Source organism: Parasteatoda tepidariorum, chromosome 6, assembly GCF_043381705.1.
Source record: "Parasteatoda tepidariorum isolate YZ-2023 chromosome 6, CAS_Ptep_4.0, whole genome shotgun sequence".
In the NCBI taxonomy this organism is placed as follows: domain Eukaryota; kingdom Metazoa; phylum Arthropoda; class Arachnida; order Araneae; family Theridiidae; genus Parasteatoda; species Parasteatoda tepidariorum.
In genome coordinates this window covers 61,331,159-61,351,992 of record NC_092209.1, presented here as the reverse complement: position 1 = coordinate 61,351,992, position 20,834 = coordinate 61,331,159, and the positions used below count along the sequence as shown (strand labels likewise).

At 31.5% G+C, this 20,834-nt stretch overlaps 1 protein-coding gene across 1 annotated transcript; it reads right to left on the bottom strand.

The window, feature by feature from the left end:
- Positions 1 to 8,885: 8,885 nt before the first annotated feature.
- On the bottom strand, positions 8,886 to 14,910 carry LOC107451151 (zinc finger protein 271-like). The gene has a single exon (XM_071182425.1). The coding sequence runs from the start codon at positions 13,331 to 13,333 to the stop codon at positions 12,278 to 12,280; it is 1,056 nt and encodes a 351-aa protein (XP_071038526.1). The 5' UTR covers positions 13,334 to 14,910; the 3' UTR covers positions 8,886 to 12,277.
- Positions 14,911 to 20,834: the final 5,924 nt, after the last annotated feature.

Below are 20,834 nucleotides of genomic sequence, written 5' to 3'. Positions count from 1 at the left end.
CGCTATGCATGTAACATTATGAATAAAATTTAAAAAGTGAATAATGAAGTAAAAGAAATATCTCTAAGAAATTTTTTTATTGAAATTTTAAATAATTAAATTGATAAGATTTCACGAAGTATAATTTATTTGTTATAAAAAGAAAAACTTGCTTATTTCATTCACCAGGAAAATAAGAAATTCGTGCTTTTACTTAGTCCTTTTCTGAAGTAAGGCATGACCGCAGTGGTCAGACCCATGGAGTTGTCAGACCTCCCAAACAGTGTAAAAAGAGTGTGAAATGGGGGTTTGACATGATTGACGACTTAACTGTACTACTTGGGGGAAAGAAAAGCACCTGGTTATTTTTGTCCGAGTGTCTCATCGAAGTTTTTCCTGACTCCAAGACACCCTTAAATCACATTTCTGATGTATCGCTTGGAATGAAAGTTGCTGTATCGGTTTGCCGATATAGGCGTTAAATCGATATGTCGCGATATATCGATTTATAGCCCAGTCCTATCTGCGACAGGTAAACAGTTTAGAGAAATTACGCTTTTGCATTATTTCAAAACACTTTTTGTCATTTAATGTTATAAATTATTTTGCTGTATTCATTGCCAATGTCAATTCGATAAACATTGTGTAAGTATCTTAGTGAAAACAAACTAAAATCAATGAATATATTTCACACATATTAAAGCAAGAATTGCTATATAACATGATGCACAAATTTCGAGCACATTTTTCCTGATTCAGATTTCTTAATATATGTATATCCAGGGACTACTTATTTGTAAACACTTGTTTAAAGTCTTAAATGCATAATTTAGTACTTATATATGATTTGCTTTTTCATGGTGCATAGCATTTTTTAACACATAGCATTTTTTAACACATTTTTTCACACATATTAAAGCAAGAATTGCTATATAACATGATACAGAAATTTTGAGCACTTTTTCCTGATTTGGATTTCCTAACACATTTATATCTAAGCTCGGATTGCTTTGATTGAATGATTGACCCAGCGAGTAAGAAGGGGGGATTGACCCTTTAATGAGGGTAGTATAGTGAGATGAGTTCTTTGCTCAAGCTTTTAGCTTTCTATTTTCATTAATACGGCTTTGGCTGAAGCTAGATGGCGCAGAGCATCTCTCCATATGGCAACGCTTCGCATGCTTTCACCACTAGCATGTGGAGAGTCATAGAAGCAGGAAGTAATTAGTTTCTGTCTTCATTTTCAAATATTTTTTAATCGTTTAGCTTAGTAAGCTGTTCAGAACTGTTGTTGTTGCTGTTAATTTACGTCTCACTAGAGCTGCACAATGGGCTATTGGCGATGGTCTGGGAAACATCCCGGAGGATGATCCGAAGACATGCCATCACAATTTTGATCCTCTGCGGAGGGGATGGCAGCCCCGCTTCGGTAGCCCGACGACCTACGCGTGACGTCGAGCACTTTACGGTAGCACAGTTTAACGGGGACCAATACCGCACACCCTCGGTCCCTACGCAGACTGATCCAAGTGGTCACCCACCCAAACACTGACCGCAGCCAGTGATCTGTTCAGAACTGAAAACTACATTAAACATAGTTCTAATAGAAAGCGTCATAAAAATTATTAAAAATATTTTAAATAGTTAAATGCGAAATATATTAAGAAAATGAAAAATATCGAGTACATTCCTATTAAACTGAAAAGAGGAGGAGAGAGAAAGGTGAAGGGTCAAAGACATGGAACAGGTCCTCTCCCCAGATGGAATATTCGATCGTTGCGATCGCCTATTGGCGATCGCAACACTCGAATACGCCATCTGGGGAGAGACCGGTTTCATGCCTTTAGCCCTTCTCTCTTAAAAATGTACTACGATATTTTCCCTTTTCCTAATATTTTTCTTTTTTATTCAATAAAAATATTTTTTAAAATATCCGTGATACTTTTCTTTAGAATAATGTTCTTCCTCTATTCGCGATCGCAACACTCGAATACGCCATCTGGGGAGAGCCCGGTTTCATGCCTTTAGCCCTCTCCCTTTCCTCTCCTCCTCTTTTCAGTTGTATAGGAATGTACTATGATATTTTCCCTTTTCTTAATATTTTTGCTTTTTATTTAATAAGAATATTTTTTAAAATTTCCATAATACTTTTCTTTAGAACTATGTTTAATGTAGTTTTCAGTTCTATATAGTTTTTCAAGTTAAAAGATTTCAATCTATATGAAAATCAAGAGAGAAACTAACGTACTTCCTTCCTCTATGACTTTCCACACGCTAATGGGGAAAGCATGTGAAGTGTTGCCATAGGAAAAGAGTTCTGCTCTACGCCACCTGCAGCCCATTTCGATCGCCAATGACTTTCCACACGCTAATGGGGAAAGCACGTGAAGTGTTGCCATAGATAGAGAGTTTTGCTCTACGCCACCTGCAGCATGTTCCGATCGCCAATAGACAGCAGACGATGGATGGTTGACTGATAGTGAAAGTGCTTTGATAGTGAAAGTGCAACACTTTCACTATCAAAGAAGTAGGAAGTGTGGCATATGTAACTTTGTATTAACCATTTTATGTTAGTTTCGGTTTCTGTATCTCATCAGGTTGTTGTTAAATGTGTTCGTTTGTGATGTTAGGACATACCCATCTATTTAATTATTATTTGAAAGATACACAATGGAAGTACGTTAGTTTTGTTCTTTATTTTTGAATAGATTAATAATTTTCAGTTAAGAAACTATGGAACTGAAAACTACATTCAACATAGTTCCAAAAGAAAGCGTCGTGGAAATTTAAAAAATTGTTTTTGAAAATTAAGCCCGAAACATATTAAGAAATCGGAAAATATCGTAGCACATTCCTATGCAACTGAAAAGAGAAGGGGGGAGAAGGTCTTCGAGTCGGCCTTCTCCCCAGATGGCGGAACCAGAAGAAATTAAGAAAACTTTCTTTGTATCCCTCCGCTTGTGTTATGCCTAACTCGACTGCTAAAGGCATCACAGGAGGGACTACGACTGTGAAGTTAATACATCTCTCACATTTCAGCACTCAAAAACCCGGTGACCTTAATTCCAGCTCTCCCAGTCTTTCACAAATACAGCAACTAGTGGTATACGCAGGGCCTGATTACCGAAAAGGCACAGGAAGCAAGTGCTTCCCCTATTAAATTCTAGGGGGCCCCCAAATGACTGAAATTAAGGGCCCAATTTCTTATTTTTTGTAGCCAAAAAAAAATATTAATAATAAAAGAAATAAGAAAAAAAAATGACTCCAACAAAAACTCTCGAAAAGAAAAAAAATGGGATGCTTAATAAATGGGATGCTTTGTGTTGTTTTGCCGCTAGTAAAAAAATTGGCATAAAAAAAGAGACTCATCTTGCAAAGAACCTTTCGTATAACAACAAGTAATTTTATAATTTAATTTAGTGAAATATTTAAATTTTTTCAACATATGTGCTAGCTACTCCCTCATGTTTTTGTTACTATATATAGTTGGCTACTATACATGTTGGACCCTACTTTACGTGCATTATAAAGCACGTAAAGAAGGGTCCAACATGATTGCATAGGATCTCTGTATTCCTTTCTAAGGTTCTAATAGTTTTCACATGGTTCTTCCCTCTTTAAAATGTATTGTTTATGGGTGAAAAATATCAAAAGTTTCTTTTGCTCAAGTTAGGGGGGCCTCAAAATCCTATTATGCTTCCCCTATTTTCAGAGGTTAATCGGGCCCTGGGTATACGTTCATCGAATTCTATCCCTGATAAAATTCTGGTGGGGAGTCTTGTAGCGTAACCACTACGAATATTAAACATCAATTCACTGGTATATAAGACACGCTAACTTGATTCAATCACGAGGTACCTTTTGATAGATGAAGGTTAGCATGGTCGATAACTCCGCCCCCACAAGATCATGTTTTCGTATTAAGCAGACACTGTTGAAACTCATTTCAACAATAACTAAAATACATTTTAAAGTTCACTTCCTTTTTAGCATTATTGGATGCCGGCTATATTTGAATTCCAAAGTTTGAAAGTTTTGCAACTTAAATAATGAAAGTGCTGTAGCCAGTGTCGTAACTTCAGATCTCTAGGCCCTGGGGCAAAATTTTTGACCGGGATCCCACTCAAAAAGTTACTGTACATTATCTCTAACCGTCATTTTAGTTATTTATGTATCATGTCAGCAAATATATTTATGAAAACAAGTTACTTGTTCAGATATAAAGTGGATTATGAAATATTGAAAGTTATCCACATGGCAAAATGCAAAATTTGAGCGAAATCGGTTCATCCTGAGACATTTAATTTTTAAAAAATGCTGTACATACAAAACTCTATTTCTCAGGAACTATTCAACCAATTTCGTTCAAATTTTGTATTTTTCCACGTGGAATTAGATACTTTAAAATGATGCAAAAAACTGTATACTTTACAATTCAAAATATTTTCAGACTATTATTAAATGAAAAATAATAAATATTTACCATAAGTTATTTTTTGCAAGGAATTATCTTTGGATAAAAGAATTTTATAATGGTGTGCAAAAATTTTTCCATTCCCATAAAAAGCTCTCGAGCTATGCCGAAATACAAAAAAATAAAATTTTCATTTGAGGGTCCATACCTTGGATCTCCCACCCGACCAAACTACTGAGATCATATTTCCCAGATTACGGGGGTTAGAAAATCGAATCCATTGAACGAAAGTTATGTTTGTTGAGAGAAAGTATGTTTTTATGTCTGATTATGTAACTTAAAATATCATCTGCACTAATTAATCAGCATATTTGAAGTCACACCCTCGAACTATTAAGATGGTGTTCTAATAAACGTGGAGATCCGATCATTAAATCAAACGTTATTCAGGGTGGTCCTTTTTTTTTGTTGCTCGCTCTACATTAATGTTACCAATTTGCGACATCTTACAGAAGATCTCTGACTAGGAAAAAAAAAAAGCTATTCATGTTTTCTACTCTTGTTCCCCCTGTCCACGCCCCCTTTTCCTCCAAATAAAATTTTAATAAAATATCTATTTTATAAGCCTTTTTAAATCGGTTACTGTATCGTTGTGAGGGTCTTTTCAAGATAAACCATTATAAAAATGATAATTATTTATTGGTCTCATATCCAAAAACTTTAGCTCGCGTTTTGGAAATCAGAGACTTTTTTTTTTTAAATTGGCATATATAGCCACATTTTAAAAATTTACCATTGAGAGAATATTCAGAAATTTTTTCTCTATATACATCGATTTTATTACTGATAACATTTTATAAAAAATTTTATTGAAACTTTTGCACTAAAAATATATTTTTGTGATTTTAATTGTTTAAAGTATAAGTTAAGGGTTATTTTTATTCCAATACAAAAAATTAGCCTCATTTATATAAATTATTACTGGTGTATAAACAGGGTTGGGTTTTTGACGTCAAAAAGTGGTTTTTGACATGACAAGGGTATAATACTGGTTTAAACTGTCAAAAACCCGTCAAAAACTGAAGTTTGCCAAGAAAATATATAAACTTCAAAACTACCAACAGTTGCCATGCATTATATTGAAATTTAATTATACTATAGGTAATCAGCAGGTTTTAAAATATTTTTTAATTAAAATTAAGGTAAAATAACAGATTTAAAATCTCAGAAATTTATATTCAAATGCATGTGCAGAAAAATTTTGCACAAAAATTGTTTAAATATTTATATTTTAAAAAAAAAATTTTTTTTTGATATTTAAGAAAATTAAAAGTTTATTACTATGCATTTTTGACATATAAGGAACATATAACTAATATTTATAAGGAACTTACAAGTTATGTTGTATAAATACAAACTTGATACAAGTGTATGAAAAAAAATTTTAATGTTATACCGAATATCTTTATTATCCAGTATGTTAATTTGAATTTAAAAGTAGTTATATTTGTGAATAATGATAAATATAATTCATATTGTTTATTATATTTATTTATAATTATTACACTTATCATTTTAAAACAATTTTTATCTCTTAATTTTTTTTTCTCCACTTGTATTAAGAATACAAATAATGCATATCTTGAAAGCAAGAAGTAATTATTCAACAGCTGAATATTTAGATATTCAACAAAACTATATAGTATTCAGCAAAATGAAATTCACAAGTATTTGGATAAACTAAATTTTCAGCATAGTAAATGAATAGGCTGAATATACTGTAAATCGACACTAACTACTCTGTGTATTTAACAGAAAGCACTTAAATTTGTATTGTCTTATGTTAAAAAGATTATTAAGAAGATTTAAAAGAATATTAAAAAGATTTTTCTTTAAAAGAAGATGTCTAATGTACAAAACTGCTAATGTTTATCTTTAAAAATGTCTAATTTTTAGTATAATCTATACTATACACTAAATTTGGTTATAAATAAATTTCTTAATAATATCACTGCAGATTTTCAATAACACATGAAAATGAATACATAATATTACAAAAGATGTGAGTTTTCAAAAGTACAAGATTTTGGTTACTATTCAAAATATAAGTGTTTCTTCAAAATTTTAAATTTATTTTTTCTAGAACATATTTAGAAACACTATCCTTTAAAAAATATATAAATTTTATGTATTAATTAAATTCGCATATGAATATAGGTTTTTGACATTTTCGACATTTTTGACAGTGAGGTTTTTGACGTGACGGTTTAAACTGTCACAAGTCAAAAACCTGCCAACCCTGTGTATAAATATTTTATATGATTTCAAATAAAAGAGAATAAATGCATAACGGATTTAGTGTTTCAGCTCTGCTATACATAATGTCGTTATCCTATAAGATAAGAATAAGTAGGTAGCAGAGTTGGTCGTCGATTACAACTGTAATTGATTACAGATAATTACAGCTATATAATGAATTACTTGTAATCACGATTACAAGTAATCAAAATTTTTGATTACATCAGAGTAGAGCAAAAATGTAATCGATTACATTTGCCAATTACAGTAATCAATTACTTGTAATCATGATCACAAAGTTTACAACTGTAATCGTGATTATAATGTTTGATTACTACTGTAATCATGATTACAATACTCAATTACAGTAATCAATTACTTGTAATCATGATTACAAATATTCATAATTTTGATTACTGCTGTAATAGTGATTATATAACCAATTACTGTAATCAATTATTTGTAATCGTGATTACAAGTAATCATAATATATGATTACATGTAATCTAAATACACGATTACAAGACTATCATATTCTTATAAATGATTATATTTTTCAGTAGATAGTATAATGTAACTTGCAATGATACATTTTGTACATATTTACATGTATTATATTTTATATGTATTTATATACCTACATTATGAATGTAACTAAAATGTATGTACATATGATTTTATATAGTGCATATCTACAGACATTTTAATTACACACACATGTACATACACTTATATAATAAGTATAAACTTTATGTACTTATGTATATAGCTAATAATTACGTATGTATGTGCAAACAATGTAAGACAAGTACATTTATACACAATGAATGCATGCATTTCATGCAAATATCTGTGTATGTAAAACGTATATCCATGTTCATGTACGCATGTATATACAAGTACTTGTTGTTTATACAAACATTGTCTGTACAATGTATGCCCCATGCATGCATGTACAATTTATTTATAAACAGTATAAAGTATAATATATGTATACATGCGCAATATAGGTATATATGTAGTATGTACAATATATGTCTGTATACATGTACACAATATGTTCATGTTTAATGTATGTATTCAAATATGCATAATACATTAGTGTACGATTGTACGTACATTGGGAGTATTTATATTTTACATACATTCGACATGCATATATTGTACAGATGTACATATATACATTCGATATGCATAAATGTACATACTCACATTTAAGATGTATATATTGTACAGATGTATATACATATAGTGTACAGATGCACATTCATCTAATGTACATATGATGTAATGAACATATAATGTACATATGTGCATAAATATCATCATCATAGTTGACCAGACAACCCAGTGTGAGCCAATGCCTTCTTCTAAAGATTTCTCCATGACGACTTCCGATTTATCTTTGATCTCCAATTTTTTCATTAATTGCGAGAAAATCAGACTCCACTGAGTCAGCCCATCTCAACTACGGCCTTCCCTGCTTTCGTTTTCCTCCGAAAACGTACAGAATAGAGTTAGGTAGTGTACAAGTATCATTTATAAAACAGCATTTTTCAAAAAATTTCTTGAGTATTACTTTTTTGATAAAAACATTTTTTTTAGCTATAACTATTAGATCAGAGAGCAAAAATACGTTATATTTAGAAACAAATTTCTGAGATAAATGAAATGAGTTCTAGAAGGACAACTTCTGATTAAAATTAACCCAAAACAAAAATATTAAAACATTAGAGTTTTAAAACCTTGTATTTAATTTTTTTCAGTATAGATATTACTAAAACTAATAAAATGTCATACACATTACCCTGCTCTAAAATCTTAATAGGAAAAATTATGATATATATATATATGTAACATAAAAAGCTTCTATTAATCTCTTTATGTTACCTAATTAATTATGCAAATCTAAATGCTTTCTCACACTTTTAAAAGCCACATCCTGTTCTTAAATCTATTTTTGGCTCAAGTATGCATAAATTTAAATAAAGACATTTTTCCTTTCAATCTTCACTTGACCTAGACTGCATCATTTTACATACATATTTATATATATTATATAAGACAAAATATATAATATATATATAAGCTGAAAAAAAGCAAATGAAGTATCATGTATTGTTCCTTCTTTTCAATGAAATTTGTAGGTAGAAGGCCATCGGTTTTCTCCCTCTTTATTATTGTTAAATTAATATTTTGTGTGTGTGTTTTGTTTAAAAAAGTATATTAGTTTTTGAACTTCTTTATTTGTGAGACTTTCTTGTTTTGCAAAAATAAGCGTGTAGCCACAGAGTTTCAAATTTAGTCCTCTCAATTTCCTTACTCATTTGTTTTTTCTTTTTCATGAAATTTTTTTTAAAAGAACACGCTGATTTTACGATTGGTGAATTGTTTAAGTTTGTATTAACATATTCATACAGGAAATACTCTCAGAACCTGTTTAGTCTAGCTTCTGTCACCAGTCAATTGCTAGCATAATGAATTTTACTAGCATAATGATTGCTAGCATAATGAAGTTTGAACAATATTTATTGTACATGCAAATAATGTATTATTGAGTCCAATACTTAATTTATTTCAAATAATTTATTTCTTAAATCATTTCAAAAACATTAAAACAATTAATTCTAATTTCAGTTTTAAGACATTTCATAAAACATTCTGATAAGAAGATATAACTTTTATTTTAGATAGTTTTAAGTTTTATCAAATGCAGAAAAAATTTGATCAAAAATTAATTTTTATAAAAAAATATTTATTTTGATAGTAAAATATGCAAGCTTTATCCTGAAAATATATAATACCAGGGGTCGGTCCAGGGCATATTTACTGTCGTTTAGCGGTACTTTCACAAAATCAATGTTTGGAAAATTGGTTGTTCCAGAAAACACTATTTAATACATTTTCGAAAAATATTTAAGTATTTTTTTATTTTACCATATTTTTGTGTTAAGTTTTTTAACATAATTTTTAAATTATGTCTAAATTTTTACAAAACAGGTACCTTTCAAAAAAACCTAGACAGACCGCTGACAACAGTTGTTAAATAAAGTTAGACAATGAGATTAATAACTAAAACAAAAATTCTTGTGAACTAATCATTTAAACATTATACGTATAAACTTACAATAAGTTAGTTAGTAGTATGAACAGAACAGTGAGCATAAAAATCCTTAACAGAGATAAACTCTAACACCCGTATTCACCATGGAAACTAACCCTCACGTTTTATGAGAGCAACTCCAGGTTAGATTCCAAAATTTCATTTCACCATGTAAGTAACTGCGTGTCAGTTGGACTCAGAGTTAACTTTAACCTGAAGATTTCCCTGGTTTGAGTAGCCACTGATGCGCAATAGGTGAATTTTTATTTATTTATATTTTCAAAATTAACACTTTTGATGTTCGGTTGCTCCTTTTATGTTCAGCGAGGTCAATTTATTATTAGATGTATCTATAATTAATTTATATGAAATAAATGCTTATTAATAAAAAATATTAAGTTTTCTTGATTTAATATATTCCATAGAAGATATTATAAATATTTCTCAAATTATTAATAGCAGTTGTTTCTGTACTTAAATTATTTTTCACACGGAAAAAAAAGATTGTGGATAATACAGATTGTGTCAATAATAATATCACAAGAATAGTGTAAGAAATTAAGATTCTAAATAATTTAATTAGCTTTTATTTATTTTTTTAAATGAAAAAAACAATCGATGCTTGAAAGAAGTATAAAAAAGAATACAAATCATGAAATTATTATAGATCTTGATGATATCTATCGAGATAATAGATCTTGCCCAAAAATAAAATATAGTTTAGAGATGAACAGGCAAAATAATTTGCAATATTTAGATATAAAGATAACGAATGGCATCTTAAATGTTTTTATCCATAAAATAAAACTATTAACAAAATTAAAAACATATACATTATTTTTAATACTATATATTAAAATTTATGCTGAAATAAATATTATGTAATTAATACAAATCTTGATCTGAGGTAACATTTAAACTACACAATAACCTGCATAAAATAACTAAGTAACCACTTAGAATTTTATAACCATAAAATAATCAGCTGAACATTTGGAAAAAATAGAATTGTTTGGGAGAGATTAATTGCTTAGTATAATATGAAGTTAAAATGCAGTCTTTAGTTAATATTTTTTTAAATATATGGCCTGGCTACTTTATGAACAGGGGTGCCACTCTAAAAAGATTTCAAGACATAACTTATTTTTTGACCAAATAATACTGTCTAGCGTTGTTTACAAAACTTTTAGAAATTATAGCTCATTGACACCAAAATTTACCTTTTCTTGGAAATAGCCTACATATTAAATCAATCATTTGATTACTTTTCCTAAGAATGTTTTTCTTTATTTTATGTTTTTCAAGCAAACAAAACGAAAATAACAGCTAACCTTGAATATTTATTTACAACTATTACTGAACAACCTGAAACCATTCATATCTCTATGTTTCACTTAACTGTTACTAATTTTTTGTTTATTTTGTTGTAATTTTAACTTTGGCCAGCATGACAATAGATTAGGGTAGAGGAAGCAAACTCAAGCAGATTTAGATTCAGTAATAGTATAAATTTAATTATACAAGTAGATGAAGTTCGATCAATCCCACTTGTCAAGAATTTAAGAATAAGAATTAGTGAAATCTGAGAAAAAGAAGATAAATAAAAGTTCTGACATCATTACCATATCATATGTTTTCATTAAGATATATATTTTTTATTTTGACCAAATTTTTTTTAAATTTTCTAATGAAAAATGATTCAGATTATGACATTTGCCTTTAAAAAAATCGTCATCTTATAAATCATATCCCATACAGTGATTTTCCCTAGCATTGGCACAGCACAATAATAGTCATTTATAACTTCTTCTGAATAAGAGGAAAGTGTTGATTTATGCTTATCTGAGTTGAGAAGTTCATTTTATAGGTACAATTTCATTTAAAGTGTTTAAAAAATGAAAATTCTTTTCAATGGTTTAAGTTATTGATAATATGTAATGAAGGGAAAAAAAAGTATTAAAAATGAGCGAATAAGGATGAGGAGGATGTTAGCATAATATCTTTGATCGTTGCTTGAAATAAAAGAATTAAATAATTGTGTGAAATAAAAGTATTTTGAATTGAATTTCAGTAATATTTCTATGTTTGTTTGCAGCTTTATGATATCCATAATAAAAAAATACCTAAATTCATAATAATAATACTAAGATCCTTTTGCTCATCAGTACAAGTCAGTTAGGAAACTGAACATCTTTTCCATTTGTCCAGTAAAAGAATGATTGAAATTTAATTACTCAATCAAATCTTTTTTTTTAATTCTTTCATAGAAATTTTTTTAAAAAAATAGCAATGAAAATTCAAACTGTTAATAGGGCAGTAAATCTACCACCATAGTGCAAGTTAACAGAAAGTTAAGAAATTTCCAGTTACGAAACAGACAGTTAAAAAATAATGAAGACACTTTTTGAATCGTGGTCGATATTTTCAAATCAACTGGAACTGGGTGTTTCGTGTTAGATCAACGGTGAGTACGGGGTTAAGAATTAACTACAAGAATCAGGTTTCTCTCTAGTATGAACAATGCTGTGTCTCTTCAGATGACTGTCGCGTGAAAAACTCTTATTACATATACTACACAGATAAGGTTTCTCACCAGTGTGTACACGACTGTGTCTCATCAGAAGACCTTTTTGTGTAAAACTCTTATTACATATACTACAAGAATAAGGTCTCTCACCAGTGTGAACACGGCAGTGTTCAGTCAGCTTACTTCTATGTGAAAAACTCTTATTACATATACTACAAGAATAACGCTTCTCTCCAGTGTGAACACGACTGTGTTCAGTCAGATTATCTTTTAATGAAAAACTTTCATTACATATACTACAGGAATAAGGTTTCTCTCCATTATAAACACAAAAGTGCGAAGTCAGATATCTTTTGAGTGAAAAATTCTTATTACATATACTACAAGAATAAGGTCTCTCGCCAGTGTGAACACGACTGTGTTTATTCAGATTACTATTTTGTGAGAAATTCTTACTACATATACTACAAGAATAAGGTTTCTCTCCAGTATGAACACGAAAGTGCAAAAGTAGATATTTTTTGCATGAAAAATTCTTATTACATATACAACAAGAATAAGGCTTTGCACTAGTATGAACACGACTACGCATAGTCAGATCACTCTTAGATGAAATGCCCTTATTACTACAAGAATCAGGTTTTTCATTAGTATGAACAATGCGGTGTCTCATCAAATGACTTTTGCGTGCATATTTCCTATTACATATACTACAAGAATAAGGTTTCTCCCCAGAGTGAACACGAAAGTGTTCTTTCAGACGACTTCCATGTAAAAAACTCATATCACACAAACTACATGAATAAGGTTTCTCCCCAGTGTGAACACGATTGTGTTCAGTTAGCTTACCTTTTTGTGAAAAACTCTTGTTACATAAACTACAAGAATATGGTTTCTCACCAGTATGAACATGATAGTGTTGAGTAAGACTACTTCGGTTTGAAAAACTCTTATTACATGTACTACAAGAAAAGGGTTTCTCCCCAGTTTGAACACTACCGTGTTTAATCATGTTACTAATATTTGAAAAACTCTTGTGACATATACTACAAGATTGAGGCTTCTCACCAGCATGAAAAGTACTATGCTTAATCAGATCACTCTTAAATAAGAAAAACTCTTATTACATATGCTACAAAAGAAAAGGTTTTTCACTGTATTCAGTCACATTATTTCTCATGAAAAACTCCTAATACATATATTACAAGAGTCAGATTTTTATCCAGCAAGAGTCCGATTGTGGTCAGCTTGATGACTTTTCTATGCAAAACTCTGCTTACACGTTTCACAAAAATAAGTTCTCGCACCAACTTGAATGGTCATCGCATACTTAGTAATATTAGTATTTGTTCTAAGTCTCATATATCACATTGTATAAAAATATGTGCCTTTACATAAAGTTGTAGTATATATTTAATGTTAAAATTGTCACTGAAATGTAATAATTACTAATGCTTCAAATGCTAAGTTTATCAGAACAATTCAACTAAATTATAATAAAAATTAATGTATATTCTATAAAAAAAAATATGATTTTCTTAATAATAAGAAAATAAGTTGAGACTGATTTTACTTCTAATATTGATATTGGAAAAAATAAAGAAAAAGCAATAGAAATATTTAAATTATTAATAATACTTAAAAATCAAAATAGGAGTATCATTTAAAATGTCTGAAAGTAATCTATTTTTTATTCTTGGTAAATGATCAAACCTGCTTAGATTATTTAGCGCAGCATTAAAAATAAATTTTAACCTTGTAATTATAGTTATATATATGTTTTGGCTACAATTGATTTACTGCGAAACAAAAAACTGACCTTAAGAAGCTAATAATATAAAGAATGTTTAATGATTTGGACAATACAATGATATAGACTAAATAAAGTTACATATTATAGGTTGATATTCTGATTATTTGACAAATATTTTATCATATGCACAGAGATACGAAAGTCTCAAATTAGTAAGGACAAAGAGTTTATTTAATATGCCTCAAAAAAATTTAGTTATCCTAACCTATTACTATTGTTAGTTGCTTAGCAGGCTAACAAAATAAATTTTTATGTTAGTCTAAACACTGCTCAAATAACATATTTCATGAGTAACAAACTTTTCACATAAACATTATTAGGAGACTTCTTGAGACTGTTCGCAAATGTAGACACTTTAACACAAACTGCCGAAATAACTTTCAAACTAAAGTTTCAAATGCCTAGTCACGAGTACAAGGAAATTCTAAATAATATTTGCAATGACAATGTCCATCTCTAGATTTATAATAAAGATTTCCTAATGTATAAAGATAATTGCGCCATATGAACAAGATCTGTAACAGGCAAACAGTTTACAGAAATTACGCTTTTGCATCATTTTTCTTCATTCATTGCCAATGTCATTTCGATAAACATTGTGTAAGTATCTTAGTGCAAACAAACTAAAATCAATGATTATATTTCACACATATTAAAGCAAGAATTGCTATATAACATGATACAGAAATTTTGAGCACTTTTTCCTGATTTGGATTTCCTAGCACATTTATATCTAAACTCGGATTGTTTAGATTGAATGATGGACGGCTACATGAGGGTAGTATAGTGAGATGAGTTCTTTGCTCTAGCTTATAGCTTTCTATTTTCATTAATACGGCTTTGGCTGAAGCTAGATGGCGCAGAGCATCTCTCCATATGCATCCTTTGGGTGCAGCTAGATTGTTGATCAAAACGGGCTACAGGTGGCGCAGAGCAGAACTCTCTACCTTTGGCCTCGCTTCGCCGCATGCTTTACAAGGGAAACTAGGGAAGTGTGACTCGCCAATTTTAAAATAAACTAGTGGGACGTATGCCTTATGAAGAATAATTTTAGGGGGCAACATTTGTTTCGGCCCATAGAAGGTCCTGTTAGAGATAAAAAATAATTCAATATATAGAAAAAATCGGTATTTTATTACTTCAATGCAGACGATTAGTTATTGTAATTATCTCATACTCCAATTAATGTTGTGGTACTTACTTTCACGTACTATCTAATGCAAATTTATTCTCATAATTGATTTTGAAAATTTTATATATCTGTAGTTTTTCAGAAAAACCTGTTAGGTTAATTTTAAAAAAAAATTGACATCAAATTTTGTTACTTTTTTTTTCAAAAATTTTCCAAATTAATTGGAGTATGTAATTGCAAATCAATCAATTAATATTTAATTAATTAATCTGCTAATTGATTTATTAATTAGAAAATTAATTAATTAACCAATTAATTACAAATTAATTGGTGTATGAGACAATTACAATAACTAATAGTCTGCATTGAAGTAATAAAATATCGATTTTTCTATAAATTGAATTATTTTTTATCTCTCACAGGACCTTCTATGGGCCGAAACGAATGTTGCCCCTTAAAATTATTCCTCATAAGGCAGACATCCCACTAGTTTATTTTAAAATTGGCGAGTCACACTTCCCTAGTTTCCCTTGTTAGCGTGTGGAGAGTCATAGAAACAGGAAGTACGTTAGTTTCTGTCTTCATTTTTAGTTATATTATAATCTTATCTTTTTTGGTTAGTAAGCTGTATGGAACTGAAAAATACATTAAATATAGTTCTAAAAGAAAGCGTCATACGTCTACACCTAAAATTTATGCGACAAATCATAAAATAAAACACTTTATTTAAAATCAGAGTAGTTAATCGGATTTCGGTGTAAAATGGGCCGATGTTTAACATAGATTAAAAACAATCTATATTTTCTTTCTCCTGATACTGCAGCCATATGAACTCTAATCAATAAGATTCCAAATGAAATTGCATTTCTAAAAACGTTTACCATAATAAAGTTTCATGTCATGAGAATTGGTGCATCTTCGTTTTTTTTTTATTTTATTTTTTTGGTAAAATATTTCGCTCCTGAAAAAATAAAATTGCATCTTGTTCTATTTTCGGCAAATCACAAAGACGAATTTTCGTAGCACTAAAAAATGGTGTCGATAATCGAAGAACATATCATTTTGGTATTCTCCGGATTTATAAAGCAGGTAAGTGTTATAATTTATAAAATAAAAAATTTTACTTGTAAATATTTTTTTTTCTTATTTGATGATAGTTTTCTATAAAATGGTTTTCTAAGTCCGATTATGAATAAAAAAAAAAAAAAAACTTAAAGCAATAAATATGAAAGCTTTTTATTTTAATGTGAGGAATTTTTAGAATTTTCTTTTTGCTTCGTAAGCATTCCTTATTTTACGTTTTTTAGTCTCTAAAGAATGATTTTTACTAAAACTTAAAATTTTTTGATAAAAATTGTTGTCAAAAAATATTTATTTTAAATTAAATTATATAAAATTATGAGGCTTATGTATACCTTTTGCTTATTTTAATGTTTGGAGCAATATGATTCTTAAAACTATGGAATGTAAAGTTTAAATAGGCCTTTCATGTTATATCATTAAATTTAGTACAACTATTTCTCAGGCATTAGGTTATAACAAAAAATTATTTTGTTATAACAGTTTGCATAACTAAAGTCAATGTACTTACTTTACATACAAGTATTTCATTGATTTTATTTTTAGAACACAAACATTAAATTTGCCTCAAAACTTATTTTACTTGGCAAAAAACAAATTCAGAATTTGAATATATTTTGTGTCTCTGCTTCTAACCATTTTTTTAATGGATATATAAAAAATACAGAAATTACATGAAACCGAGTAGGGGTTAGGTACCCGGGGCTTGAGCGGCTACCAGGCGCGACGGCAGGTGGTGGATAGCCGAATGTCCTGTAGCACTGATAGGATAGCCTCTGAATAACAAATAGGAGGTCGCGAACCAACTCCCGTAACCCAGGTGTTGCGCGACTCGTGCCTTGGATGAATGGCACTGCGGTTATAGTGTCTTAACGGAGCCTCTAGTTCGACTGGCGAACATCTAGAGTAATTGCCTTACACAGTAACTCAGGCAATGCTGGGCTGACTTTCTTTACCTGAGCTTTTTATTTGAGGTAATTTATGGCTGAAAATGACAAAAATACAACTCAAATTACTGAATCTGCAGGTGAAAATCCCAAAGTAGACCTTTCTGCAAAAGGAAAGGAAACTAGGGAAAAACCAACTGAAAGGGAAAAAATGAACCCTTCTTCAAAAGAGGTAGAAATGACCTCTACCCAGTCAACATCTCAAGTGGGGCAGGAAGCTATTAATAGCATGACTGCCTCCATGGGTGGGATCAAACTTAAAAAAGGCTGTCTGGTGCACAGAAAAAGAAACTTGCCAGAGAAAAGAATATGGCAGAAGGTACCTGGGTAGAAAAACCCAAACCAAAACAGAGAGGCGAGAAAAGACAAAGCCAAAGGATGGAACAAGATGTAGCCCCAAAAGCTGCCAGGAAAGAAGGACCTGAAGGTATAACCTTTAAGGAAGCTCTAATGGCAGTTAAAATGGCTGTGATTCTTGAGGGACATCCTCTTGAGCGTTTATCGAAAGAACAGGCCTTAGACCTTGAGTTCCTGATAACTGGAAAAATTTCAAGAAATGAAGAGGGTTTTGTCCCCACTTTTCTTTCTTGCAGACTAGAAAATGGGGAACTTATCATCAACTGTGCAGATCTGGGGAGCTCTAAGAGGCTGGAACAGACTGTAGTTGAGTTAAACCCATGGCAGGAGCAAACTCTCTTGGTAGGAGAGGCAAGGAAACTTGTCAGAACCACTAAGATCATTGCTAAACTGCCGAAAGTCTGTAGTAAACTGGAGCCCAAAGAGGTCCTGAGAAAGATTGAGGCACAAAATGGTTGGCTTACTCCAACCAAATGGAACATACTTCATCGGAAGAATGAACCATCATGACAGACCATCGTCCTTAGCGTGCCTGAACTGGATGCGGCTACACTTGGCAAAAGGGGATATAAATTTTATATCGGACTTTACCAAGTTCAAGCCAAAGTCCTGGACAAACCTTCCAAAAACGATGGGGGTGAAGGTTCTTCAAGCCAACATCCACCACAGTAGAAGTGGCACCACAAACCTCACCAAGAAATTTCTTGATGAGGATTTTCACCTGGCCCTGATCCAAGAACCTTGGCTTGTCAGGGGAAAAATCAGTGGCCTCAAAGGAACAAAAGGTAAGCTCATTTATAATCTTAATAGTGAAGCTAGAACATGTATCCTAATAGATAAAGATATTAAGGTTCTACCTCAAACAGATTTTATTCATAGGGATTTAACAGCAGTGAAAGTCAGACTCAACATAGAGGGAAGAGACCGAGAAATTGTTTTTTGCTCAGTCTACCTACCTTATGAAGAGAAGGCTCCACCTGATCAAACACTGCACAAACTCCTGCAGTTTTGTGCAGAAAACAGCTTGCAGGTAGTCTTAGGGCTAGACTGCAATGCTCACCATACTGTCTGGGCCAGCACAGACACAAATAAAAGAGGTGAGTGTCTTTTAGAATTTATTCTTAATTACAATTTAGATATTTTGAATAAAGGCAATGACCCTACTTTCATAACTTCTAATCGTTCTGAAGTAATTGACATTACTATAGCAACACAGGCTATTAGTAAAAATATCACGAAATGGAAAGCAGATGGGAGACCATCAGGTTCCGACCATCAAAACATCCATTTTGAATTAAACTCCAATATAAATATTGACCGCTGCTTCAGAGACCCCATAAGAACAAATTGGAAGAAATTCCAAGACGATATCGTGGGGGCTGACTGAACTGGGGGAAAATTATGTTAGAGATAATTATGATCTAGAAATTGCAGCAGAAACTCTGCAGAACGAAATTCTAGGTTCGTACAATAAAAATTACCCAATACGTACCAAAAGAGCAAAGCCCCAATGTCCTTGGTGGAATAACTCTTTGGAAACTGAAAGAGCAAACGCTAGAAAACTCTTTAATAAAACAAAGAAACATGGTGAGTGGGACAACTATAAAAGAGCCCTCACCAACTATAACAAAAATGTTAGGAAAAGCAAACAAGAATCCTGGAGAAAGTTCTGTGAAGAGGTAAATTCTATCTCTGAAGGAGCTAGACTCCAAAGAATCCTTAGAAGGGATGAACCCATAATGGTTGGCACCTTAAAGAATAAGGATGGCAACTTTGCTACCACTGGAAAAGAGATAATGGAAGTTATGGCCAAAACTCACTTTCCAGGAGCCATTGATATGGATAGCAATGAAGGACAGCATTTCATTAGATCTGTAAAAAGAATACAAAGAAATCAATGGACCTATGCTAAGAACATTATCAATCAAAACAATATCAGGTGGGCTATCTCCACCTTCAAACCACTTAAAAGCCCTGGACCTGATGGAATCATTCCTGTAATGATCCAAAAGGCAGGAGATCCTATCATCCCTGTGTTAACCAGAATTTACAGAGCCAGTCTGGCACTGGGACATATTCCAAAGCTATGGCAGAAGACCAGGATTGTTTACATTCCTAAACCTGGCAAAAGTAACTATGACCAGGCTAAGTCTTTGAGGCCAATCAGCTTATCTTCATTCTTTCTCAAAATTATGGAGAAAATTATTGATAGGCATATTAGGAATTACCTGGGTAGCAATAACCCCTTGCATAATCTACAGTTTGTCTACCAGCCTGGTAAATCCACAGAGACAGCCTTACACAAGCTAGTATCTAAGATTGAAGACACCCTGGAGAGAAAGGAAATTGCATTAGCCACCTTTCTAGATATTCAGGGTGCTTTTGATAATACCTCTCACCTATCCATCCTTAATGCCTTAAGGGAAACAGGGATAGACCAAACTTTATGTTTATGGATAAAGTCCCCACTTATGGATAGAGTCATTCAAATGAATATCTTCAACGAGACATTAGAAAAGAAAACAACCAGAGGCTGTCCACAAGGACGTGTTCTATCACCATTCCTTTGGAATCTGATTGTAAATAGCCTAATAAAACATCTAAATAATATAGGCTACTATACCCAGGGATATGCGGATGACATTGTCATACTCATCCTTGGCAAAGATTTTCACATAACTTGCCAACTTATGCAAAACGCTCTAAGTTATGTAAGCAAATGGTGCAAGGAGAGGAATCTGGACATAAATCCACAGAAGACCAATCTAGTGCCATTCACTCGTAAAATAAAAAGGGAAGGCTTTTTTATCCCAAAACTTTTTAACGTTGAAATCAATATTGCCTCTGAGGTGAAATTTTTTGTCTTAATCCTTGACCAAAAACTCACCTGGAATAAACATGTTGATTACAAAATCAATCAAGCAAAAAAATGCATAATGATGTGCAGACGCATGCTTGGTAAAAACTGGGGATTACAACTAAAAATGATGTTTTGGATGTACACAGCAATTGTCAGGTCTGCTTTCACATATGCTTCAGTGATATGGTGGTGTAAAGTGGAACAGAAAACTGTGGACTGGCCTGCTTGTGTATCACAGGCGCAATGTCCACAGCCCCTACCAGAGCACTTGAGGCAATTCTGGGCCTGATTCCTTTAGATATCTTCATGTGCAGCGCTGCCAGA